A 23,362-nucleotide genomic window follows, 5' to 3' on the forward strand; every position below is an offset into this window, starting at 1 on the left:
TGTATTGGAAGATCCTGCCCCCAATATTTCAATGTAGGTTTTTTCTATTTTCCCTAAGTGTCGGCCGGTCTGAGAAATAAAGAGAAAGAGTACAAAGAGAGGAATTTTACAGCTGGGCTGCCGGGGGTGACATCACATATCGGTAGGTCTGTGATACCCACCTGAGCTGCAAAACCAGCAGGTTTTTATTAAGGACTTCAAAAGGGGAGGGGATGTATGAACAGTGAGTAGGTCACAAAGATCACATGCTTCTGAGGCCAATAAAGATCACAAGGCAAAGGGCAAAGCAAAGATCCCAAGGCAAAGGGCGAAATCAAAAACTCCTGATAAGGGTCTATATTCAGCTGTGCATGTATTGTCTTGATAAACATCTTAAACAACAGAAAACAGGGTTCGAGAGCAGATAACTGGTCTGACCTCAAATTCACCAGGGTGGGGTTTTTCCCCACCCTAATGAGCCTGAGGGTACTGCAGGAGACGAGGGTGTATTTCATTCCTTATCTCAACTGCATAAGACAGATACTCCCAGAGTGGCCGTTTATAGACCTCCCCACAGGAATGCATTCTTTTTTAGGGTCTTAATATTATATTCCTTACTAGGAACAGAATTTAGTGATATCTCTACTACTTGCACGTCCATTTATAGGCTCTCTGCAAGAAGAAAAATATGGCTCTATTCTTCCCGTCCCGCAGGCAGTCAGACCATATGGTTATCTTCCCTCGTTCCCTGAGAAATCGCTGTTATTCTGTCCCTTTTCAAGGTGCACTGATTTCATATTGTTCAAACACACATTTTACAATCAAGTTGTACAACAGTGGTCCTGAGGTGACGTACGTTCTCAGCTTATGAAGATAACAGGATTAAGAGATTAAAGTAAGACAGGCGTAAGAAATTATAAGAGTATTATTTGGGAACTGATAAATGTCCAGGAAAGCTTCACAATTTATGTTCAGAGATTGAAGTAAAGACAGGCATAAGAAATTATAAGAGTATTATTAGGGAAGTGATAAATGTCCATGAAATCTTCACAATTTATGTTCCTCTGCCACGGTTCTAGCTGGTCACTCCATTTGGGGTCCCTGACTTCCTGCAACAATTGTAGAAATTTTTTTTTTCAGACAGGGTCTGGTTCTGTTGCCCAAGCTGGAGAGCAGTGGCATGATCTTGGCTCACTGCAACCTCCACCTCCTGGGATCAAGCCATTCTCCCACCTCAGCCTCCCACGTAGCTGGGACTACAGGTGCACACCATGACACCTGGCTAATTTATGTATTTTTTGTAGAGATGAGGTATTACCATGTTGCCCAGGCTGGTCTTGAACTCCTGGGCTCAAGTAATCTGCCTTCCTTGGCCTCCCAAAGTGCTGGGATTACAGGTGTAAGCCACCACACCTGGCCATGGAAACAATTTTTTAAGATAAATTATATTGGGACTGTTGAATATCTGTATATTACCAAAATTAATTCCATGTGAATTATAGATCTAAAAGTGAAAGTAGAAAAATAAAACATTTAGGTGACAATATAGGACTTATCTTGATGTCCTTAAAGTAGAGAACACTTTTTAAAACAGAATACAAAGCATATCCATAAAGGAAAAGATTGTTATATAGTTTGAATATATGTTTCCACCAAATCTCATGTTGAACTGTAATCCCCAGCGTTGGAGGTGGGGCTAGGTAGGAGGTGATTGGATCATGGAGGAGGATCCCTCATGGCATGGTGCTGTCCTTGAAACAGTGAGTTCTTGCAAGATCTGGTTCTTTAAGTGTGTGGCACCTCCACCGGCTCCCTCTTTTGCTCCTGCTCTGGTCTTGTGGGATGCAGGCTTCTCCCTTCGCCTTCCACCAGGATTGAAAGCTCCCTGAGGCTTCACTAGAAGCCAACCAGATGCCAGCACCATGCTTCCTGTAAAGCCTGCAGGACCATGAGCCAATTAAACCTCTTTTCTTTATAATTTACCCAGTTTCAGGTATTTTTTTGTTTGTTTTGTGGGTTTTTTTTTTTTTCTTGAGACAGGCCCTTACTCTGCTACCAAGGCTGGAGTGTTGTGGCACAATCATGGCTTATGGTAGCCTTGATTTCCTGGGGCCCCTCTGCCTCAGCCTTCAGAATAGTTGGGACTACAGGAGAGAAACAGTGTGCCAGCTTTTTTTTTTTTTTTTTAATTTTTTGTAGTGACAGGATCTCTCCACATTCTCCAGGCTGGTCTTGAACTCCTGGGCTCAAGTGAACCACCTGCATTGGCCTCCAGAAGTGCTAGTGCTAGGATCACAGACATGAGCTGCTGTGCCTGGCCAAGTATTACTTTTTTCTTTTTTTTTTTTTTGAGACGAAGTCTCACTCTGTCACCTGGGCTGGAGTGCAGTGGTGCGATCTCGGCTCACTGCAAGCTCCGCCTTCTGGGTTCACACCATTCTCCTGCCTCAGCCTCCTGCGTAGCTGGGACTATAGGCTCCTGCCACTGCGCCTGGCTAATTTTTTGTATTTTTAGTAGAAACCGGGTTTCACCATGGTCTCGATCTCCTGACCTCGTGATCTGCCTGCCTCGGCCTTCCAAAGTGCTGGGATTACAGGTGAGAGCCACCGTGCCTGGCCCTGGCCGGATATTTCTTTATAGCAATGCAAGAACAGCCTAACACAGATTGATAAAGTGGGCTACATTACAATTAAGAACTTATTGAAAGACATCACTTAGAAAATAAAAGGAATACCATGTACATTAGTGGGGGAAGATATTGGCAATATTTGTAACCACCAATGGACTACATCTAGATTATATAACAAACCCCTAAAAATCAACTCAAAAAGGTGACAAAAAATACAATTGAACAGGAAATTTTCAAACAATAAAATCCAAATGGTAGAACTTGCCCTGTGGATAAAAAAAAATCCAGCTGACCAAAAACATATGAAGTTGTGCTCCACCTTAATAAAAACACAATAAGATACCAATGAACATCTGTCAGAGTGGCTAAAATTCAAAAGGCTGACTATACCAAGTGTTGACGAGAATTTGACTTACAGAAATCCTCACGCATTCCTGGTATATTGGTGAAATTGTAAATTAGTATTAACTATTTTGAAATACTTATGTACTAATATTGAAGATAAGCACAGCTTATGATCCAGCAATTCCATTCAAAGGTATATACCTAGAGGAAGGGTGTCTCCACCAGGAAACATGAATAAGGCTGTTCCCAGCAATGTTTTTCAAGATAGTTTAAAAAATTAAAAATAAAGTAAAACAATGTTTTAAAAGCAATAGCTGGGCATGGTGGCTCATGCCTGTAATCCCAGCAGTTTGGGAGGCTGAGGTGGGTGGACTGCTTGAGGTCAGGAGTTCGAGACCAGCCTGACCAACATGGTGAAACCCCATCTCTACTAAAAAAATATAAAATTAGCTGGGTGTGGTGGCACATGCCTGTAATCCCAGCTACTTGGGAGGCTTGAGGCAGGAGAATCACTTGAACCCGGGAGGCAGAGGTTGTAGTGAGCTGAGATCACACCATTGCACTCCAGACCGGGCAACAAGAATGAAATTGTCTTAAGAAAATGTGGCACATATACACCATGGAATACTATGCAGCCATAAAAAAGGATGAGTTTGTGTCCTTTGTAGGGACATGGATGCAGCTGGAAACCATCATTCTTAGCAAACTATCACAAGAACAGAAAACCAAACACCGCATGTTCTCACTCATAGGTGGGAACTGAACAATGAGATCACTTGGACTCGGGAAGGGGAACATCACACACCGGGGCCTATCATGGGGAGGGGGGAGGGGGGAGGGATTGCATTGGGAGTTAAACCTGATGTAAATGACGAGTTGATGGGTGCTGACGAGTTGATGGGTGCAGCACACCAACATGGCACAAGTATACATATGTAACAAACCTGCACGTTATGCACATGTACCCTAGAACTTAAAGTATAATAATAATAAATAAATTAAAAAAAAAAAAAAGCAATGGCAGTAGTCATCCATTGAATTATAAAAATAGCTAGAATTAAGGGGGAAAAACTGTGTGACATTGGAGATATGGTGAAAAGATGAAATTTCTTCTCCCAGTAAGCAAAAAGAAAGGCAGTCAGAAATTGTGTTGAGGAAGACACTGTACAAGAAAACCACAGTCTATATATAAAGCCAACAAAATGTGGCATGATTTTTTAGCAACTATTGAAGTGGAGGAAAGGAGAATCTATTTTAACATTCTTCTTTGGTACAATGAATATAACATTGATACTGAGAAGGAAATGTTGGCTCTACAGAAAACAGAAATTACATAGTAAAGCCTATGTATTGGTCTTAAACTTTTGAAATAAATTAATCTATAAAAAAGTAAGGAAGACTTATTGAGGGTTACAGAGCAGAATATTAATGCCTTATATCTTGAAAACATAAAAGTGACAGTACTTTTAACAGAATGTGGAAGAAGGAAATGAGGAAAAGAAGTAAATGATAGGAACACCGATATCCACATCTTCAAAGTGGGGAATCAACAGATACTGTCCGTACCTTATGGAACAAGAAATAAAGATTAAAGTATTTGCTTAAAGTTATTAAGGTAATCAAGAGAGAAGCTAAAAATAGGGATATAACCCTATGGCAGTGTAAGGGAACTTAATCCCCACCTCTTATAATGAAGCTCCACAGACAATGTTTAAAGTTGATTAAAAAATAGCATGCAATTGTCTTTGAAAAAGAAATATGGAGATAAGCACTGAAAACTGAATTCCAAAATGGTTAAAATGATTACTTCTAGAGAGGGCTGGTGATAGAGAGGAATTGGATAGATAATATTGCTTTTCATTATTAACCTCTTCTAAATTATTGATTTTTTAAACTAATATTATGTAGTATATATGTGTGTGAGACAGACAAAGAACTATATTACAGAAAAAAGTTTAAAATTTCAAGATTAAAAAATAATTGGCATATGCAGGACATTGTTGAGAAAATCTCTAAGCAAGGCATGCTGAATTTACTCAGGAACAGAATGCGAGATCTCTTTGCTGTGAAGAAACCTTGGGATACATACTGGTAATCCAACTTCCTGAGCATATCGCAATCAATTTACAATTTATTGTCTCTGATTTAAGAAAGTTTGAAGTTTTTGCTAAATACTCAAATAATAAAAATATTTTTAAAATCCCAAGTATCTACACTTATACATGTATTTTACTAGACATGCAAAACGATTCATCCATTTGCGAATTCAATTCCTCATTTGCCATTAAATGTTGCTAATCCATCAGTTTTCCTATAACGATCAATTTCCCCTAGGGAAACACAAGTCAATAATGATGTATTTCTTCCTCCAGCACAGGATTGTGCTCTCTACTTTGATTATTACCATAACAGAAAAAAGCACATAGTGTGGCAAGTGAGGTAAGCATAGCAAAAGAATCGCAGAAGAATTGTTTCTTACTTCTGTGGAAATCTATCTTCCAGAGGAGCACAGTTATACGAGTGACCATGAACACCCCGCAGAAAACTTTTAAATTCTATTCCAGTTCGTTTGGACATTCCGACCAATACAGACACAGTAGAGGTATCAGCAGCAAGCTATTTATATGTGAAGAATAAAGGAAAAATATTTTTGAAAAATACTCACCATTGTCAAATACTTACCAATATCGGTAGATGCTGAAGCTCACATAACCAAAATTAGTGACTATCAGTTAAGAGTAGATTGCAGGGGGAAATTTTTTTCAATGTGGCTCCAAATGATTAAAATCCCCAGTCAGCTGTAACCAAGTGAAATGTAATGTCAGCCTAGTTCTAATTTTAGTTCCTGGACAAAGCTGAGAATAGAAAGAATCACATGAGGCTTCTTTGCGAAGGATCAGCTGATAATGTATGTGAGTGCATTCTGTGGACTGCAAAACCATACTACAGACATTATAAAACTATCAGGCATAACTATTTCTAAGATCCTGAAAAATAATGCCTATTCAAACTCCTTCTACTTTTCACAACTTAATCATTTCACAGAATTTAATGCGTCTATTCCATCCAAGTAGAGAAACTTGGAATATGTTGATGTATGCCATAACAAAAATTATACCCAGTAAACCATAGATCTGCATAAGTTTGAGCTAAAGACCCAGATGCTTTAGAAAAAAAAAAAATAAAGGTGTGGATAAGCATGAGTAACAGAGGAGCCCCAAACTTCTGCTGTACCTGGGCTTCAAATTAAATTACCTCTCACTTCGATCTCTTCAGTTTTCATAGATAGGACTTAATTCCAGGTTCTTAAAAAATAAACTATATCTTTATTTTGAATTTATAATATATACACATGGAACAAAATTCAAAAGCTCAATCTCCACTGTCTCCATCCCCCACCCCTTCCACCATCCCTGCCTCCAGTAGGGAGGTTCTCTTCAAGTTCTCTTCTCTGAAGGCAACCACTATTGCCAGTTCCTTGTGTACCCTTACAAAGATGGTCTGTGAATTTACAAGCTTAAATATACCTATATCCCTTAAAAGTAACACAGATGTGAAGGCATGAACACCTACAAAAATGGTAGCATACTATATACATTGTTCTATACTGTCTTTTCTTCACTTAGGATATCTTGGAAACTGTTTCATATTAGTATATTTAGAGCAGCGTCATTCTCTTTAATGGCCACATAGTAGTTTAGCATGTAGGTGGGTCATAATTTACATAGTCATTTGGACATCTCAGCAATATTGGTGCTTTAAAAATTTATGCCTGATTATCTCACAGAAATTCTCTAACACTTCTGTAACGAATTAAGTTCTAAGAGTTGTGGGACTGCTCAAGATCACAGAAAGAGTAAAGAAGCCATGGCCACAACTGAAACTCTAACTTCCCTGTCCCAAGAGTGTACACCACCCAACACATACGGAGTGCTTGGATATGTTCATAAGTAAAAATCAAGATCTCACACCTGTAGTCCCAGCACTTTGAGAGGCCAAGATGGTAGGATCACTTGAACCCAGGAGCTGGAGACCAGCCTGAACAACAGAGCGAGACGTTGTCTCTACCAAAAAAAAAAAAAAAAAAGTTAAAGTAGCCAGGCATGGTGGTCCTGTCTCCATAAAAAGAAAAAAAAAAAAGAAAAAGAAAACTAGCCAGGTGTAGTGGTGTGTTCCTGTAGTCTCAGCTACTTGGAAGACTGAGGTGGGAGGATATTTTGAGCCAGGGAGGTCAAGCTGTGATGGTGCCACTGCACTCCAGCCTGGGCAACAGAGCCTTCCTTGTCTGAAGAAAAAAAAAAGAGAGAGAGAGAGATCCAGGGAGTTTTGATTCAGTTAAAAAGAACAATATATTGTTACTTTGGAGAAAATTTAGATTTCTTTCTGCCTTGGCACTACCTACAATTAAATTTTAATTTGACAGTATTTCTAGAGAACTCACAAATTTCAAGGCATCTCTCTTCTCCTTCCCTTATCTACTTCTTATTTCCCATCCCCATGGAGTGACTTACACTAAAGACAGGTCAGGGAGGATAGAGAAAGTGAATAGATGCCTGAGCTATTTATGAGGCAAATTAGCCAGAATTTTGGTGACTTTAGAGGGATATAGAGAGTGAATGTGAAGGAAGAGACAGGCACTACATAATGAATATCTGTCATTTATAACTGTCCAAAATCTTTTGAATATCCTCCACATTTTTATAATCCCCCACATCATGAATCCTACCTTTCCAAGTTAGAATTTGAAGGGGGAAAAAAAAATCCCAGCCTCCCTTGCTACTGGAATGGGGTATGTGACTAATTTTACACACTACTAAGTTTCCACTAATTATATACACCAACAAAGGGCTCTGTTGGGTGACTCGTGTCGCTAGTGTCCATTTTTGCTGGCATGGGTAGCAGCAAAGACAGTATATTCTGGGGTTTGTTTTGGCAGCAAGAGTTGCCTAACCTCAGCAGATGTAGCTGGTTCTGGGGTCAGCAGCAGCAACCCCCTTACTAGGCAAGTACTGTAACGTAGTTCTGGAATTCTGACAAAGTCTACGACATGGATGATTCTTGAGGACATTATGGTAAGTAAGCCAGTTACAAAAGGACAAATAAAAAAAATTATGGAGATAGATGGTGGTGATGGTTGCACAATATTATGAATGTGTTTAATACCACTGAACTGTACACTTAAAAATGGTCAAGATGGTAAATTTAATGTTATGTGTATTTTACCACATAGAATACACTCTATGTTGTGCTCACCATGGCAAAATCACCAAATGAGGCTTTTCTCAGGAGGTATCCCCATCATTAAGTGGTGAATGACAATATTCTGGATATTAATCTCTTACTAGATACAGTACTTGCAAATATTTTATCCCATTCTGTGGGTTGCCTTTTTACTCTCTTAATAGTGTCTTTTGATGCACAAATTTAAAAAATTTTATGATATCCAGTCTATCTTTTTTTAAGAGATAGGGTCTCACTCTGTTTCCCAGGCTGAAATGCAGTGGCGCAATCGTAGCTCACTGTAACCTCGAACCCCGGCCTCAAGCAATCCTCCCACTTCTGCCTCCCAAAGTACTGAGATTACAGGCCTGATCCACCTCACCCAGTCTATTTTTTTTTTCTTTTGTGGCCTATGCTTTTGGTGTCTTATCCAATACATCATCGCCAAATCTAATGTTGTGCAGCTTTTCACCTATGTTTACTTCTTAGAGTTTTATAGTTTTGGATCTTACATTTAGGTCTTTGATCTGTTTTGAGTTAATTTTTATACATGATATTGGGTAAGGGTCTGTCTTAGTCTGCTCAGGCTGCTATAAAAAATTTTTTTGAAATAGGTAGTTTGGACTGGGCGTGGTGGCTCATGCCTGTAATCCCAGCACTTTGGGAGGCCGAGGCGGGTGGATCATGAAGTCAGGAGATCGAGACCGTCTTTGATAACACAGTGAAACCCCATCTGTACTAAAATACAAAAAAATTAGCCAGGCATGGCGGCGGGTGCCTGTAGTCCCAGCTACTCAGGAGGCTGAGGCAGGAGAATGATGTGAACCCGGGAGGTAGAGCTTGCAGTGAGCTGAGATCACGCCACTGCACTCCAGCCTGGGTGACAGGACGAGACTCGTCTCAAAAAAAAAAAAAAAAAGAAATAGGTAGTTTGTCTGTTTCCCCAAAGCCTCCCCCAAGTCCCTGGTAACCATCATATTCTCTACTTCTATGAGTTCAATTTTTTTAGATCCCACATATAGGTGAAATTAAGTGGTATATTTGTGTTTCTGTTCCTGGCTTATTTCACTTAATATAATGTCTTCCACATTTATTCATGTTGTTGCTAGTGACAGGATTTCTTCCTTTTTCAAGGCCGAATAACACTCCATTGTGTATATATGCATTTTCTTTATCCATTCATCTATTGATGAACACTTAGGTTCATTTCATCTTGGCTAGTGTGAATAATGCTGCAATAAGCATCAGGGTGCAGGTATCTGTTTGACATACTGATTTCCTTTACTTTGGATATGTACTTAGTACGGGATTAATGAATCCTATAGTAGTTTTTCCATTTTTAATTTTTTTAGTAACCTCCATACTGTTTTTCACACAGGCTGTACTAATTTACATTCCCACCAACAATGTGCAAGGGTCTCCTTTTCTCCACATCCTCTCCAACACGTGTTATCTTTTGTCTTTTTGATAACAGTCATTCTAACAGGTGTGAGGTGATAGCTCACTGTGATTTTAATTAGCATTTCTCTGAGGATCGTTGATTTGAGGTACTTTTTCATGTACCTATTGGATATTTTTATGTCTTCTTTGGAGAAATGTCTACTCAGATCCTTGGCCAATTTTTAAATTGGGTTCTTTGTTTTCTCATTGCTGAGTTGTTTGAGTGTCTTTTTTTTATTATTATTATATTCACCCCTTATTGGATGTATGATTTGCAGATAGGTTGTCTCTTCACTCTGTTGATTGTGTCCTCAACCATGCAAGAGATTTTTAGTTTGATGTAATCCCATTTGTCAATGTTTGTTTTTGTTGCCTGTGCTTCTGGATTTGTGTCAAAAAAAAAAAAATCATTGCCCAGATGAATGTCATGGAGCTTTTCTTCTACGGTTTCTTCTAGTGGTTTTACAGTGTTAGGCCTTATATTTAAGTCTTTAATTCATTTATAGCTTATTTTTTAATGTAGCATGAAATATTAGTTTTATTCCCCTGCATATGGATATCCAGTTGTCCCAAAACCATTGAGTGAAGAGAGTGTTCTTTGCTAATTGTGTGTTCTTGGCACCTTTGTCAAAAATCAGTTGACTATTGGCTGGGCATATTGGCTCATTCCTGTAATCCAAGCACATTGCGAGACTGAGATGTGTGGACTGCTTGAGGTCAGGAGTGTGAAACCAACCTGGGCAACATAGCAAGCCCCTGCCTCTACAAAAAATAAAAATAAAAAAAGTTTTAATTAGCTGGGCATGATGGGGCACACCTGTAACCTTAGCTATTCAGGAAGGTGAGGCAGGAGGATCCTTTGAGCCCAAGAGCTCAAGGCTGCAGTAGGCTATGATAGCATCACTGCATTTCAGCCTGGGTGACAAAGGGAGACCCTATCTCAAAACAAATAAACAAAACATCAATTGACCATAAATGTATGAATTTATTTCTGGGCCTTCTATTCTGTTCTATTGGTCTGTGTCTGTTTTATGCCAGTACCATACTGTTTTACCTATTTGTATTTTGAGAGACAGGGTCTCACTGTGTTGCCCAGGTTGGCGTTGAACTCCTGGGCTCCAGCAGTCCTCCTGTCTTAGCCTCCCTAGTAGCTGGGACTACAGGCATGTGCCTCTGCACCTGGCTATCATGCTGTTTTCTTGCAGCCTTTCTTGAGGCAGGATCTCACTGTGTTGCCCAGGATAGAGTGCAGTGGTACAATCAGAACTCTTTGCAATCTAGACCTCCCAGGCCCAAGCAATCCTCCCACCTCAGTCTCCTGAGTAGCTGGGGCCACAGGCACACGCCACCATACCCAGCATTTTAAAACTTTTTTGCAGAGACAGGTTCTGCCTGTGTTGCCCAGGCTGGTCTTGAACTCCTGGGCTCAAGCAATCCTCCTGCCTCAGCCTCCCGAAGTGTTGTGATTATAGGCATGGGTCACTGTGTCCAGCCTTATCATGCTGTTTTGATTACTGTAGTGGTGTGGTATATTTTGAAGTCAGGTAGTGTCAACACCCCAGCTTTGTTCTTTTTGTTCAAGATTGCTTTGGCTATTTGAAGTCTTTTGCGGTTCCACATAAACTTTAGGATTGTTTATTCTATTTCTATGAAAACTGTCATTAGGATTTTGATAGAGATTGCATTGAATCTGTAGATCACTTTGGGTAGGATGGACACTTGAACAATATTAATTCTTCCAATCTATGAACATGGGATATCTTTTCGTTTATGTCTTCAATTTTTTTCATCAATGTTTTATAGTTTGCAGTGGACAGATCTTTCGCCTCTGTAGTTGAATTTATTTCTAAGTTTTTTTTCTTTCTAGCTATTGTAAAAGATTTTTTAATTTCCTTTTTGGATAGTGTTACCAGAGGTCCTTGCTCCCAGAGCTCCCAAGATGGTGGCGAGCCACTTCTAAGATGGTGGCAAACCTCGTGTTCTCTGACCTGGGGTTCTTGGTCTCAGGGATTCCAAGGAATGGAATCTTGGGCCATGTGGTGTTATAGGCTCTATTAGAAGCCGTGGGTCACGGATGAGAACCGTGGAACCCAGTGACTAGTGTTCAGCTCAATTAGGATGAACCCAGGCACTTAGCCCTGCAGGAAAAATAGCAAGCCTTTAGCCCGATAGGGAGCAGCAATGGGCGCCTCGCTAGATCAGGAGCACATCGGACACCCTGCTGGATCCTGAGGGATGGAAATCAGCAGCGGGTCTGGGACGGCGGGCAAACAGCAGTGGTGGACTGCCAGCGAAAGCTTAGCTGGAGCCATAACAGACAGGTACCAGAAGAGTGCAGCTGCAAGATTTAATAGAGTGAAAACAGAGCTCCCAAATAAGGGGAGGGGACCCAAAGGGGGTTGCCTTTGCCAGCTCAAATGCCTGGATTTATATCCTAATCCTTGTCCCTCCCGCTGTGCTCTCAGGCAATAGATGATTGGCTATTTCTTTACCTCCTGTTTTTACCTAATTAGCATTTTAGTGAGCTCTCTGATTGGTCAGGTGTGGGCTAAGTTGCAAGCCCTGTTTTTAAAGGTAGATGTGGTCACCTTCCTAGCTAGGCTTAGGGATTCTTAGTCGGCCTAGGAAATCCAGCTAGTCCTGTCTCTCAATAGTTTGTTGTTAGTGTATAGAAACACAACTGATTTTTGTATGTTAATTTTATATCCTGCAAGTTTACTGACTTTATTAGTTCTAACAGTTTTGTTTTGTTTTTTTGGTGGAGTCTTTAGAGTTTTTTAATATATAAGGTCATGTCATCTGTAAACAGGGACAATTTAACATTTTCCTTTCCAATTTGTATGCCTTTTATTTCTTTATCTGGCCTAATTGCTTTGGCTAAAACTTACAGTATATTGAGTAGAAGTGACAGGTGTGGGCATCTGATATGGTTTGGCTGTGTCCCCACCCAAATCTCATATCAAATTGTAATTAGAATTGTAATCCCCACATGTCAAGGGAGGGACTTGGTGGGAGGCGATTGGATCATGGGGGAGGTTTCCCCCATGTTGTTCTTGTGATAATGAGTGAGTTCTCACAAGATCTGGTTGTTTGATAAGTGTCTGGTGCTTCCCCCTTCTTGCTCTCTCTCTTGCCTGCTGCCATGTAAGACAAGCTTTGCTTCCCCTTTGTCTTCTGCTATGATTGTAAGTTTCCTGAGGCCTCTCCAGCCATGAAGAACTGTGCATCAATTGAGCCTCTTTTGGTAGTATCTTTATAGCAGTGAGAGAACAGATTAATACAGCATACTTGTCTTGTTCCTGATCTTATAGAAAAAACTTTCCAGTTTTCACCATTGAGTATAATGTTGGCTGTGGGTTTGTCACATCTGATCTTTCTTGTGTTGAGGTACATTCCTTCTATACCTAATTTGCTGAGTTTTTAAAATGAAAGGGTGCTGAATTGTGTCAAATATTTTTTTACATCTATTGAAATGATCAAATAGTTCTTTTAGTGTATTAACATGGTGTATCACATTTATAGATTCGTGTACATTGTTCCATCCTTCCATCTGAGATACAATGGGTAGTTTCTTTTTCTTTTCCTTTTTTTTTTTTTTTGAGACAGAGTCTCACCCAGGCTGGAGTGCAGTGGTGTGATCACGCACTGCAACCTCCACCTCCTGGGCCCAAGTAGTCCTCTGACCTCAGCCTCCTGAGTAGCTGGGACTACAGGCATGCACCACCATGCCCAACTAATTTCTTTTTTTGTATTTTTGATAGAGTTGGGGTTTCACTATGTTGCCCAGGCTGGTCTCAAACTCCTGAGCTTAAGCAATCCATCAGCCTCAGCCTCCAGAATGCTGGGATTACAGGCATAAGCCACTGCACCCAGCCAAGACTGGACAATTTCTAAATGATAGAATTTATTGCTCATAGTTCTGGAGGCTGGGAAGTCCCAGATCAAGGCACCAGCAGATTTGGTGTTTGGTGAGGGTGTATTCCTCACAGGTAGTACTTTCTCCCTGTATCCTCATAGGTGAAACAAGCTCCTTCAGGGCCTCTTTTATAAGGGCACTAATCCCATTTACGAAGGCAATGTCCTTATGATCTAATTATCTCCCCAAAGGCCCACTTCTTAATACATCACCTTGGGGATTAGGTTTCAACATATGAATTAATCGGGGGGACACAACATTCAGACCATAGCAGGGTCCTACTTCATTCTTTTGTATTCTTCATTCTAGTGTTCCTAGTACCACTTGCTGAAAAGACTGTCCTTTCCCCTTTCACAAGAGCATGAATTGTCTCGGCACCCTTGTCAGAAAGACATTTGACCATATATGTGAAGGTTTATTTCTGGGCCTCTATTCTATTCCATTGGTCTTTATGTCTGTCTTTATGCCAGTACTACACTGTTGTGAACACCGATATTCTTTTATGTGGAAATCTTCCAGGTAAGGTTGGGTGGATGGAGGTGTGTGTGTCTGTGTGTCTATGCAAGGAAAACTCTTAAATAACAGACTGTACACTTGCCGAATGTTAATGGGTCATTCTTCTCCATATTTGGAGATTTATATTGGAAAGTTATGGCTACATCCTAACTTGCACCACTTGGTCTCACAAAACAGAGACTGTTTCTAAGGAGAGGTTGGAAATGCTGGTGGACACCCAATGTCTTTCCCCTGGACCTTAAACTCTGATTCCAGTCAGTCACATATGACTTCTGCTGCATTTGCCCAGTTTCAATCTTTTTTTTTTTTTTTTTTTCTGAGACAGAGTCTCTCTCTGTTACCCAGGCTGGAGTGCAGTGGTGCCATCTGGGCTCACTGCAACCTTCAACTCCTGGGTTCAAGCGATTTTCCTGCCTCAGCCTTCCAAGTAGCTGGGATTACAGGCATCCACCATGCCCAGCTAATTTTTGTATTTTTTAGCAGAGATAGTGTTTCACCATGTTGGCCAGGCTGGTCTCAAACTCCTGACCTCAAGTGATCTGCCCACCTCAGCCTCCCAAAGTGCTGGGATTACAGGCATAAGCCCGGCCCAGTTTCAATCTTTTAATACCTTAAATATTTAAGTTAGTAAAATTGCTAAGAAAAATTGTTCATTTTAAGTGCAAATTATTCCCTTTTCTTTTTTCTATTATTAAATATGTATTTTATGAATAAAAAGTTAATGTTTTTAACTAGGGATTAAAATGTACTTCTGATTTTTAGGCTTGTTTTGTGCCAGTTGTCATTTTTCACACACACACATGCACACACCCCACCATCACCACCACCACCACCACCATCATTTCTGTAAACCAATCAACAGTGGAGACACTAGAGACTATTATGTGAAAACCGTTTATTCTATAGCCTACTGGGAATTGGCTAGAAGTTAGACGGACATTGGAAATGACTTTTAAATCTTCATTTGAGAAAAAGCATGCCATGAGTCTAAATAACCAATGTCATTTAGCAAACAAAATACAAGTGAACAAAACACGATTTCTCTGATGAATGAAGTGGTTGCCATAGTTTTTCCCAATATGTAAAGATAGTTCTCATAAGAAATATACCACCTAAGCAGTAGTGATCAGAATATTATGCAAACTTATTGGGGGTAATTTAAATTCCAAATCAGAAGAATAGAAGACATAAAAGTCTTTCTTCAAAAGAAAAACAAAACAAAAAACAAGACCCGTTCTATGTCAAATGATACAGAAATGGCACTGGCTTCCTTTATGTTGACTGAGATACTTTTTACTGCAGAGCAAATTAAAAAGATATGCTCACCCCACTTTTATTTTTATGCACTACTTTTAGTTCTGTGGAAATGAAAGCTATACTGAATTTAAAACTTTTTACACACATAATCCTGTGCAAATTTTGTAATCCTTTGTTTGACAGATATTAACCCAACTTTCTAATATATTTTGTATATGTTTCTTTTTGTTTGAGACAAAGTCTCACTCTGTCACTCAGGCTGGAGGGCAGTGGTGCAATCACAGTTCACTGCAGCTTCCACCTCCTGGGCACAGGTGATCTCACCTCAGCTTCCCAGGTAGCTGGGACCACAGGCATGCACCACCATGCCCGGCTAACTTTTTGTGTGTGTATATATATATACATTTTTTTTTTTGTAGAGATGACGTTTTACCATGTTGCCCACATTGGATATTTTGTATACATTTCAAAAGGCAACTACAAAAATTGGTTTTTCATATTTCTACAAATATTGTACAGAATGTTTAATATCTTGTAAATATGGAAGCTGTGACAAATTTTTGTACTTAGAAAGTATGACAATCTGAAAATCAACATTTTACAGAAATGACACCATTCTGTTGAAACTGGAGTATACTGCACTTATATATCATTATTTCTAATATACACCTAATTATTAGAGAAATTAGTGCACTAAAGGACAGTGGTGGTTTTTAAAAATGATATCTTTGCTGTGGCAAGTTTGTCCTGCTCTGACCAAAGCAACATTTGAACCAACAGGCCCTTCTAATCTTACGCCAGCAGCACAATGGGATCGAGGCCAGGTTCTTGTGCAATTTGTGAAACCTTTGGTTTGCAGAGTTGTTAGCGTAGTGGCTTGGCTCATCAGTTCTGAGCATTTGAATACCTAATGTTTCAAACTGTTAGTCCTGTTCTGATTTATATTCATCCCTGCCATTCCTATTAACTTAATTACACCTGCCCACAACTTAATTTACTTGCCTTTGTTACTACAGTTTGAACTCCAGCTACATTTTTCTAAGAAATTAAATTGCTAGGTTTTTATAGCTGACTGCACTCTTCCAACTTCTCTACAGACTTTATGGTCTTTTTGGACTTTGCTTTTTAGCACATGTTGGGAACTGTTATGAAGTTTTCTTGCAGCACACTTGAAGTTAAATAGCTTTTTCCAAGTTTAATACGGTTTGATGGCTCTTCTTGGGGTGTAGATGGGTGGGGGCACTTGCATTGCCCGTTGGAGGAGACTCTGCCTTCTGCTCAGCCAAAAATCAGTGTGAATCCCTTTCTTTGACTGTTCATCTTTCTCCATACCAAACCTAAATTCTTGATCTTCCACCTGTTCTCATTTCTTCTGTCCTATCTCTTGTTAAGACTCACAACAGCTGTTCCCCATGCTTTGCATTGTAACATTCCACATGGTACTCCATAAAAGCCTGATATAGATGACCTCTCTATAACAGAACTGCAATTATTCTTGTCATGCTTCAGTTCTTTCTGTGGCTCTCCTCTGGAGTGTCTCCAAATTCTCCTGCTCAGTTTTAGCAAGCTGGCCTGGAGTTCTCTCACAGGGTCTGGCTAGCATATTAATTTGCTTGTGGTTAAAAGCCTTTGTGCTCAGTACTGAGACGGTCACATAATGAATTTTCATTTCGATTTTATTCTGAACTTGCAAACTTCAGAGATTCATGCTATCTTCAGTGTTTAAATGGTAATGCCTTTTGTAAAATAAAGGACGCTGCAGGCCAGGCATGGTGGTGCATGCCTGTAATCCCAGCGCTTTGTGAGGCGGAGGCACGCAGATCACTTGAGGCCAGGAGTTCAAGACCAGCCTGGCCAACATGGCGAAACCCCGTCTCTGCTAAAAATAGAAAAATTAGCCAGGCATGATGATGCATGCCTGTAATCCCAGCTACTCGGGAGTCTGAGGAATGAGCATTGTTTGAACCCAGGAGATGGAGGTTGCAGAGCGCGGAGCCGAGATCACGCCACTGCACTCTAGTTGGGGTGACAGAGTGAGACTTTGCCTCAAAAAAATTTTAAAAAGCCTGTGGTTATTTTGATGGGATAGCAAGGATAATATGAATCATGTTAGGTTTGGCATAAATAGTTCATAGTTGACCTGGTCTGTGTGACTGTCTGAGGTGAGTCATCTGATGACCTTGACATACTAAAGCATTGGTATGAATGTCTATAGATCGGACAGAGGTGGGTTCAGAGAACTATTTAGGAGACATCTGGGTAGGAGTTGTGGCCAACAATGATGACAGGTGAGCAGTGGGGAAAAAAGCCAGGATTGCAAGGAGTTAAAGATCACCCATTCAAGAAGTCTGGCAGAAGGAGCAACCCAGGAAATGTATTCATTTAGTGGCAGTCCGAGGTAACAATGTAAGAAAAGCATTCTGAGTCTTCTTTTAGGCAAACTGAAATTTGCCATTAGAGAAGAAGGGAGTTCTTTGTTTTTTGTTTGTTTTAGGGACTATTTAAAAAATAAGAACATTTCCGTCTTATGAGTTAAGGCAGCACTATCCAATAGAATTTTCTGTGTTGATGGAAATAGTCTACATCTGTGCTATCCAAGTATGGCGCTATAAGCCACATGTAGCTATTTAAATTTAAATTTAAATTAATTAGTGTGACTACTGAGCAATTGAAACGTGGCTAGTATATCTGAGTTGAATTTTGATTAATTAAAATTTAAATTTAAATAGCTACATGTGGCTGGAGTCTACCGCATTAGACACCTCAGAGTTCAAGTTTTACTAACGAGACTAGCAGATTAATGTCAAAATATTAATGTCTTAAAACAATAAAAGTGTATTATTCAACTGTATCACATCCAAACCGATCAGGGCTAGGGTGTAGGAAGGACAGCATTCTACTTCTGTCTAGTCATTTGGAACACTGGCTCCTTCTCTCTTGTGTGGTGCCATCTTCAACCTTGAAGGGTGCATGTTGGAGGGGAAGAGACAGAATGTGAAGAATCTCTTGAGAAGTGTTATGGGCCATGTCTGGAAATGGCCTACATTACTTCAACCCATATACCCATATGCTAATAGTTACAAATAAATGACATGGCCCTACCTAACTGCAGGCTGAAAGAAAAGGAACCAGGTTTATGGACACATAACATTACCCTGCCACACTGAAATTTGCAGAGTTCTGGGATCAGGTTCTAATACCTCCTCCATAAGGAAATGGAAATAAATTTTAATCAGTGTGCTAAGGGAGTAAATCTGGTTCAGTTCTGGATGTGAGGAAGAGACTGAAGGATCAAAGTGGGGCAATGGGGTTCAACACAGGGCAGGGATCAGGAGGAAGAGATGGAATAAATAATAGAGGGCAGAAAAAAGTTGGTATTTGCTGATGGAGAACCACTTCTCGGAAAGAGAAACAAAAAGAAACAAAGTGTGAGAATAGAAATTTTGAGGTGAAAAGGAGAGAAATTCAAGGTTCTTAGGTTAAATCACTTTGTCTGCACTGAGGTTATTTGCTTATTATGACAAGCCTTTGGAAGATGTTTGGATAGGTGCTTAAAATTAGAAGAAAAGACCCAAACAGGTACTGTAAAGAATGCCTTGGGCATGCATTGTAGAATCTGGAAGGTATTTGTTTCAGACTAATCTGGTAATCCAGATATTTCACAGAAAGTGTCATGTAAATTCAAATATGTATCTTCTTTTTCTCTTGATAAATATCCCTATGGTAAGCCATGGAGTTCTGTTAATCTTCTGTTTGACCAAATAACTAGGCTTGGAAATTTTAACTTAACCTTTTTCCTTTTACCACAATTAAGGTGCCAGTATAAGAGTAGAGCATTAAAGTTAGTAAGTATATTAACATGCAACCATTTTAAGAAAAATCAGATGAATAGAGAATACTGAAACTAGTAATTCGTATTTTGACAGCATCAGTTGAACTGTCAGCACAGCATGAAGTTTGAGAGTAGAATTATTTCTCAAATTAACATTGAACTTAAACCGGGAAGAAAATACAAATGTTCTTTGTTGGAGAAATTATAAAATCTTGCAATTGCAACAAACAGCCTCACAGTTTAGTAGTATCTTGTGTATTTGCCTTCCACTCCTTACTCTACTGCTACCTCAGCTTCCTCTCTATCCATGTCATTAAAGAACTCTCTTAGAAAAATTCATAATTTAACATGAACTGAGGTGGGATGGGGTGGGAAGGCAATGCCTCACTTTACATAGTTCATTTCCTTTTTAATCTGCCCAGAAAAAATTTCTCCCAGATTCCCATTCTCGATTCATGTAGTTGAATGAGGATGGCTGACTCCTAGGCTCCAAAGGTGACCATAAGACTCAAGTGTGGACAGAGTATTCTATTCTCCTGCCCACAATGACAGGCACATGAACCAAGAAAGACAAATCAAAAGCTGTCCTGGATATGTGTGTGTGTGTGTATGTGTGTGTGCGTGCCTGTGTGTATGTGTGTGTGTATATATATACATATATATATATATAGAGAGAGAGAGAGAGTCTTGCTCCGTTGCCCAGGCTGGAGTGCAATGGCACAATCTCAGCTCATGGTATGGTAGATGTTTAATGTTTGAATGTATAATAAATGCATACAATGGAATACTATGCAGGCATTTATTTATTTATTTATTTTGAGACAGAGTCTCGCTCTATCATCCAGGCTGGAGTGCAGTGGCGCGATCTTGGCTCACTGCAACCTCCGCCTCTGGTTCAAGCAATTCTCCTGCCTCAGCCTCCTGAGTAGCTGGGACTACAGGTGCCCGCCACCATGCCTGGCTGATTTTTGTATTTTCAATAGAGATGAGGTTTCACCATATTGGCCAGGCTGGTCTCGAACTCCTGACCTTGTGATCCACCTGCCTTGGCCTCCCAAAGTGGTAGGATTACAGGCGTGAGCCACCACACCCAGCCTATGCAGCCATTTAAAGCATGATAATGTGGAATTGTTTATTGACATGTAAGGTTACCCATAATGTTATATTTTAAAAATCAAATAATAAAATAGTAGCTATACTATGATCCTGTTTTAATAAAAAAGAATAGCCATATATACAGATACATACATCAAAATGTTAATAGTGGTAAGATTATGAATGATTTTTTATTTTATTGGTTAACTCTTTGTATTATCTGAAATTTTACAATAACAGCATTTATTTGACCTATTTTTTTTTTTTTTAAGAGACCAGGTCTCACTCTGTCACCCACACCGGAGGATAGTGGCACAATGACAGCTCACTACAGCTTTGAACTCCTGGGCTCAATTGATCCTCCTGTCTCAGCTTCCTGAGTAGCTGGGACTACAGATGCACACCACCACACATGGCTAAGTTTTTTTTTTTTGGAGACAAAGTGTTGCTCTGTTGCCCAGTCTGGAGTGCAGTGGTGTGATCTCTGCTCACTGTAACCTCCGCCTCTCGGGCTCAAGCAATTCTCCTGCCTCAGCCTCCCAAGTAGCTGGGACTACAGGCGTGCGCCGCAAGGCCCAGGTAATTTTTTGTATTTTTACAAAACCGTAGAGACGGGATTTCACCATGTTGGCCAGGGTGGTCTTGAACTCCAGATCTCAGGTGATCTGCCCGCCTTGGCCTCCCAAAGTGCTGGAATTACAGGCGTGAGCCACCAGGCTAATTTAAAAAAAAAAAATTTTTGAGATGGGATCTCACTATGTTGCCCAGGCTGGTCTCAAATTCCTGGCCTCAAGTGATCCTCCTGCTTTGGCCTCTCCTATAACTGGGATTACAATTACAAGTCATCACACCTGGCTGATGTATTCTTTCCTGATTTAAAAATTATTTCCATTTTGAGAAAAACCAAGTAGATACTAAAACAACCTTTTTTCTGTCACAAAACTTCACTTAAACAACTAATTTTGGCATACAGTTTTCAACTGGACAATATTAGAAACAACATGGATTTCCGAATGCAAATTGAAATGTTAGATACATTAATCTTGATGCTATTTCTGATTAAAGTAGACCTTTAGCAAAATGATCATTATCAAACCTTCATTTCTATATAAAATTTCGTATTTTTTATATCCATAATTACTATTAGATTCTTCCTTCTCCTCTTATTTACATTCTTACCCAGGATATGAAGAATGGAATAGACCTTAATTTCTTATCCTATTTTTTAGCTAAAAGTTAAAAGGAAGTAGATTTCTGAAATTAAAAAAAAAAAAAAAGAAATGTCAGTGGCTGCTACCTTTAAAGTACCTTCCTTACATGAGGGAAGTTTGCAAAGGTGAAGGTCCTTCCCAAGAAAATACCAAACCATTACCAAAAATCTAAAAGTATATCCATTTTAAATGAACACCTTTAATAGACTGGTTATAAAACTATAATTGGACATTTTTAAGGCCAGTTTATACTTTTCCCTTTTCAAAGACATTAATTAATATAAATAAGACATTTACAGATGATGTTCTCTATACAGAGCAAGAATATACTCTTGGATATCTCCAAAGAGAAGTATAATTGCACTTATTTTATACAACAATTAGCATAACAGGGAAATGGGAAATATTTTTGCATATAAATTCCATTTCTTAAGTATAATTAAAAAGTGTCATTAAGAGTCAGTTAAAAAAAATAGGGCATATACTGTCTGTATATGGCTACCTGTCTTTTAGTAACATTAATTTTGTTTTTTTTGTTTTTGAGACAGAGTCTTGCTCTGTTGCCCAGGCTGAAGTGTAATGGCACGATCTCAGCTCACTGCAACCTCCACCTCCCAGATTCAAGCGATTCTCCTGCCTCAGCCTCCCGAGTAGCTGGGATTATAGGCACCCACCACCACACCTGGCTAATTTTTATATTTTTAGTAGAGGCAGGGTTTCACCATGTTGGCCAGGCTGGTCTCGAACTCCTAACCTCAGGTGATCTGCCCACCTCGGCCTCCCAAAGTGCCGGGATTACAGGCGTGAGCCACCACGCCCTGCCTAATTTTGTTAATCTTGCCAGTTTCAAGTCATTGACACAAAAATGTCAGCACCGTATTAAGAAGTCACACTCTGACCTATAAAATGTGACAGCCCCAGGAGAACTATTACCCCATTATTCATTTTCAGTAAAAAGTCTAATAGAACAGTGACAAATATTGTACCTTAGATCCTTAATCATACGATACAAATCATTTACAATACAAATTGTAAAGATGAACATGTGCTGGCACAGCTAGGGTTTACATACTCTTTGGAAGCTCAAAAAGTTCAAGAATGTCTTATCGGTCTTCATTTCAGATCTAGTAGCATAAAAGCTGGGTTTTCTAAGTAGGATTTCCACAAATTAGAGAAGCGTGACATTGTAGCACCATCAATAACTCTGTGATCAGCTGACCAGCTCACATTCACTATCTGTGCCTTATATACTTCTCCTTTCTGGTTAAATCGGGGAATGGCCTAGAAATGAAAAAAAGAAAAAAAAAAAAACAAAGCGTAAACCCTCACTTGCTCAAAGCTCAAGCTCTAACAATGGTGTAAGATCAAGCAAACCCTTCTTCCTACAGTAGAGAAAAAAATGGGCATCCCCAATGACTTTTGAAAATGCTGACTCCTATTCTTCCCATCTTCGAGTATGTGCCTGGAGCTTTCAGAAGTTCTCCAAGGTACTTCCTATCCCTTGTACAATTCCTGTACCTACATTCATTAACTTTCATCTCAGATTTCAAATATTTAATAATTTTTTACTGTATACCCACTATGTGCCAAGTACTCTTCTGGGCTCTGGGGAGAGACAGACAATTAAATAAGGCTTCCTCACTGAAGGCAGTGAGGAAACAAGCCATTCTCAAGCTCCCCTGACCACTGAGTTGGCCAGGAAGAAGACAGAGGACAACAACATGCTTGTGTTCTTCGTGGATGTTAAAGCCAGTAAGCACCAGATCAAACACGCTGTGAAGAAGCTCTATGACACTGATGGGGCCAGGGTCAACACTGTGGTCAGGCCTGATGGAGAGAGGAAGGCATATATTCTGTTGGCTCCTGATTACAATGCTTTGGATGTTGCCAACAAAATTGGGATCACCTAAAATGAGCCCAG

General features: G+C 39.8%; 1 protein-coding gene across 6 annotated transcripts in view; it reads right to left on the reverse strand.

Moving 5' to 3' along the window:
• Window positions 1–5,663: 5,663 nt before the first annotated feature.
• The window catches only part of DBT (dihydrolipoamide branched chain transacylase E2), an 85,922-nt gene continuing 68,223 nt past the window's right edge, over window positions 5,664–23,362 (reverse strand). For 4 of the 6 annotated variants that reach the window (XM_050745100.1, XM_050745074.1, XM_050745110.1 and 1 more), the window contains one exon: window positions 14,925–22,722. In XM_050745100.1, the coding sequence (XP_050601057.1) occupies window positions 22,555–22,722 (168 nt within the window). In that variant the 3' untranslated portion in view covers window positions 14,925–22,554. Of the gene's footprint in view, window positions 5,753–6,926; window positions 7,019–14,924; window positions 22,723–23,362 lie in introns of those variants that run through there. The other 2 variants (XM_050745083.1, XM_050745092.1) reach the window with 2 other exon arrangements.

The sequence above is a fragment of the Macaca thibetana genome, chromosome 1 (genome assembly GCF_024542745.1).
Source record: "Macaca thibetana thibetana isolate TM-01 chromosome 1, ASM2454274v1, whole genome shotgun sequence".
Classification (NCBI taxonomy): domain Eukaryota; kingdom Metazoa; phylum Chordata; class Mammalia; order Primates; family Cercopithecidae; genus Macaca; species Macaca thibetana.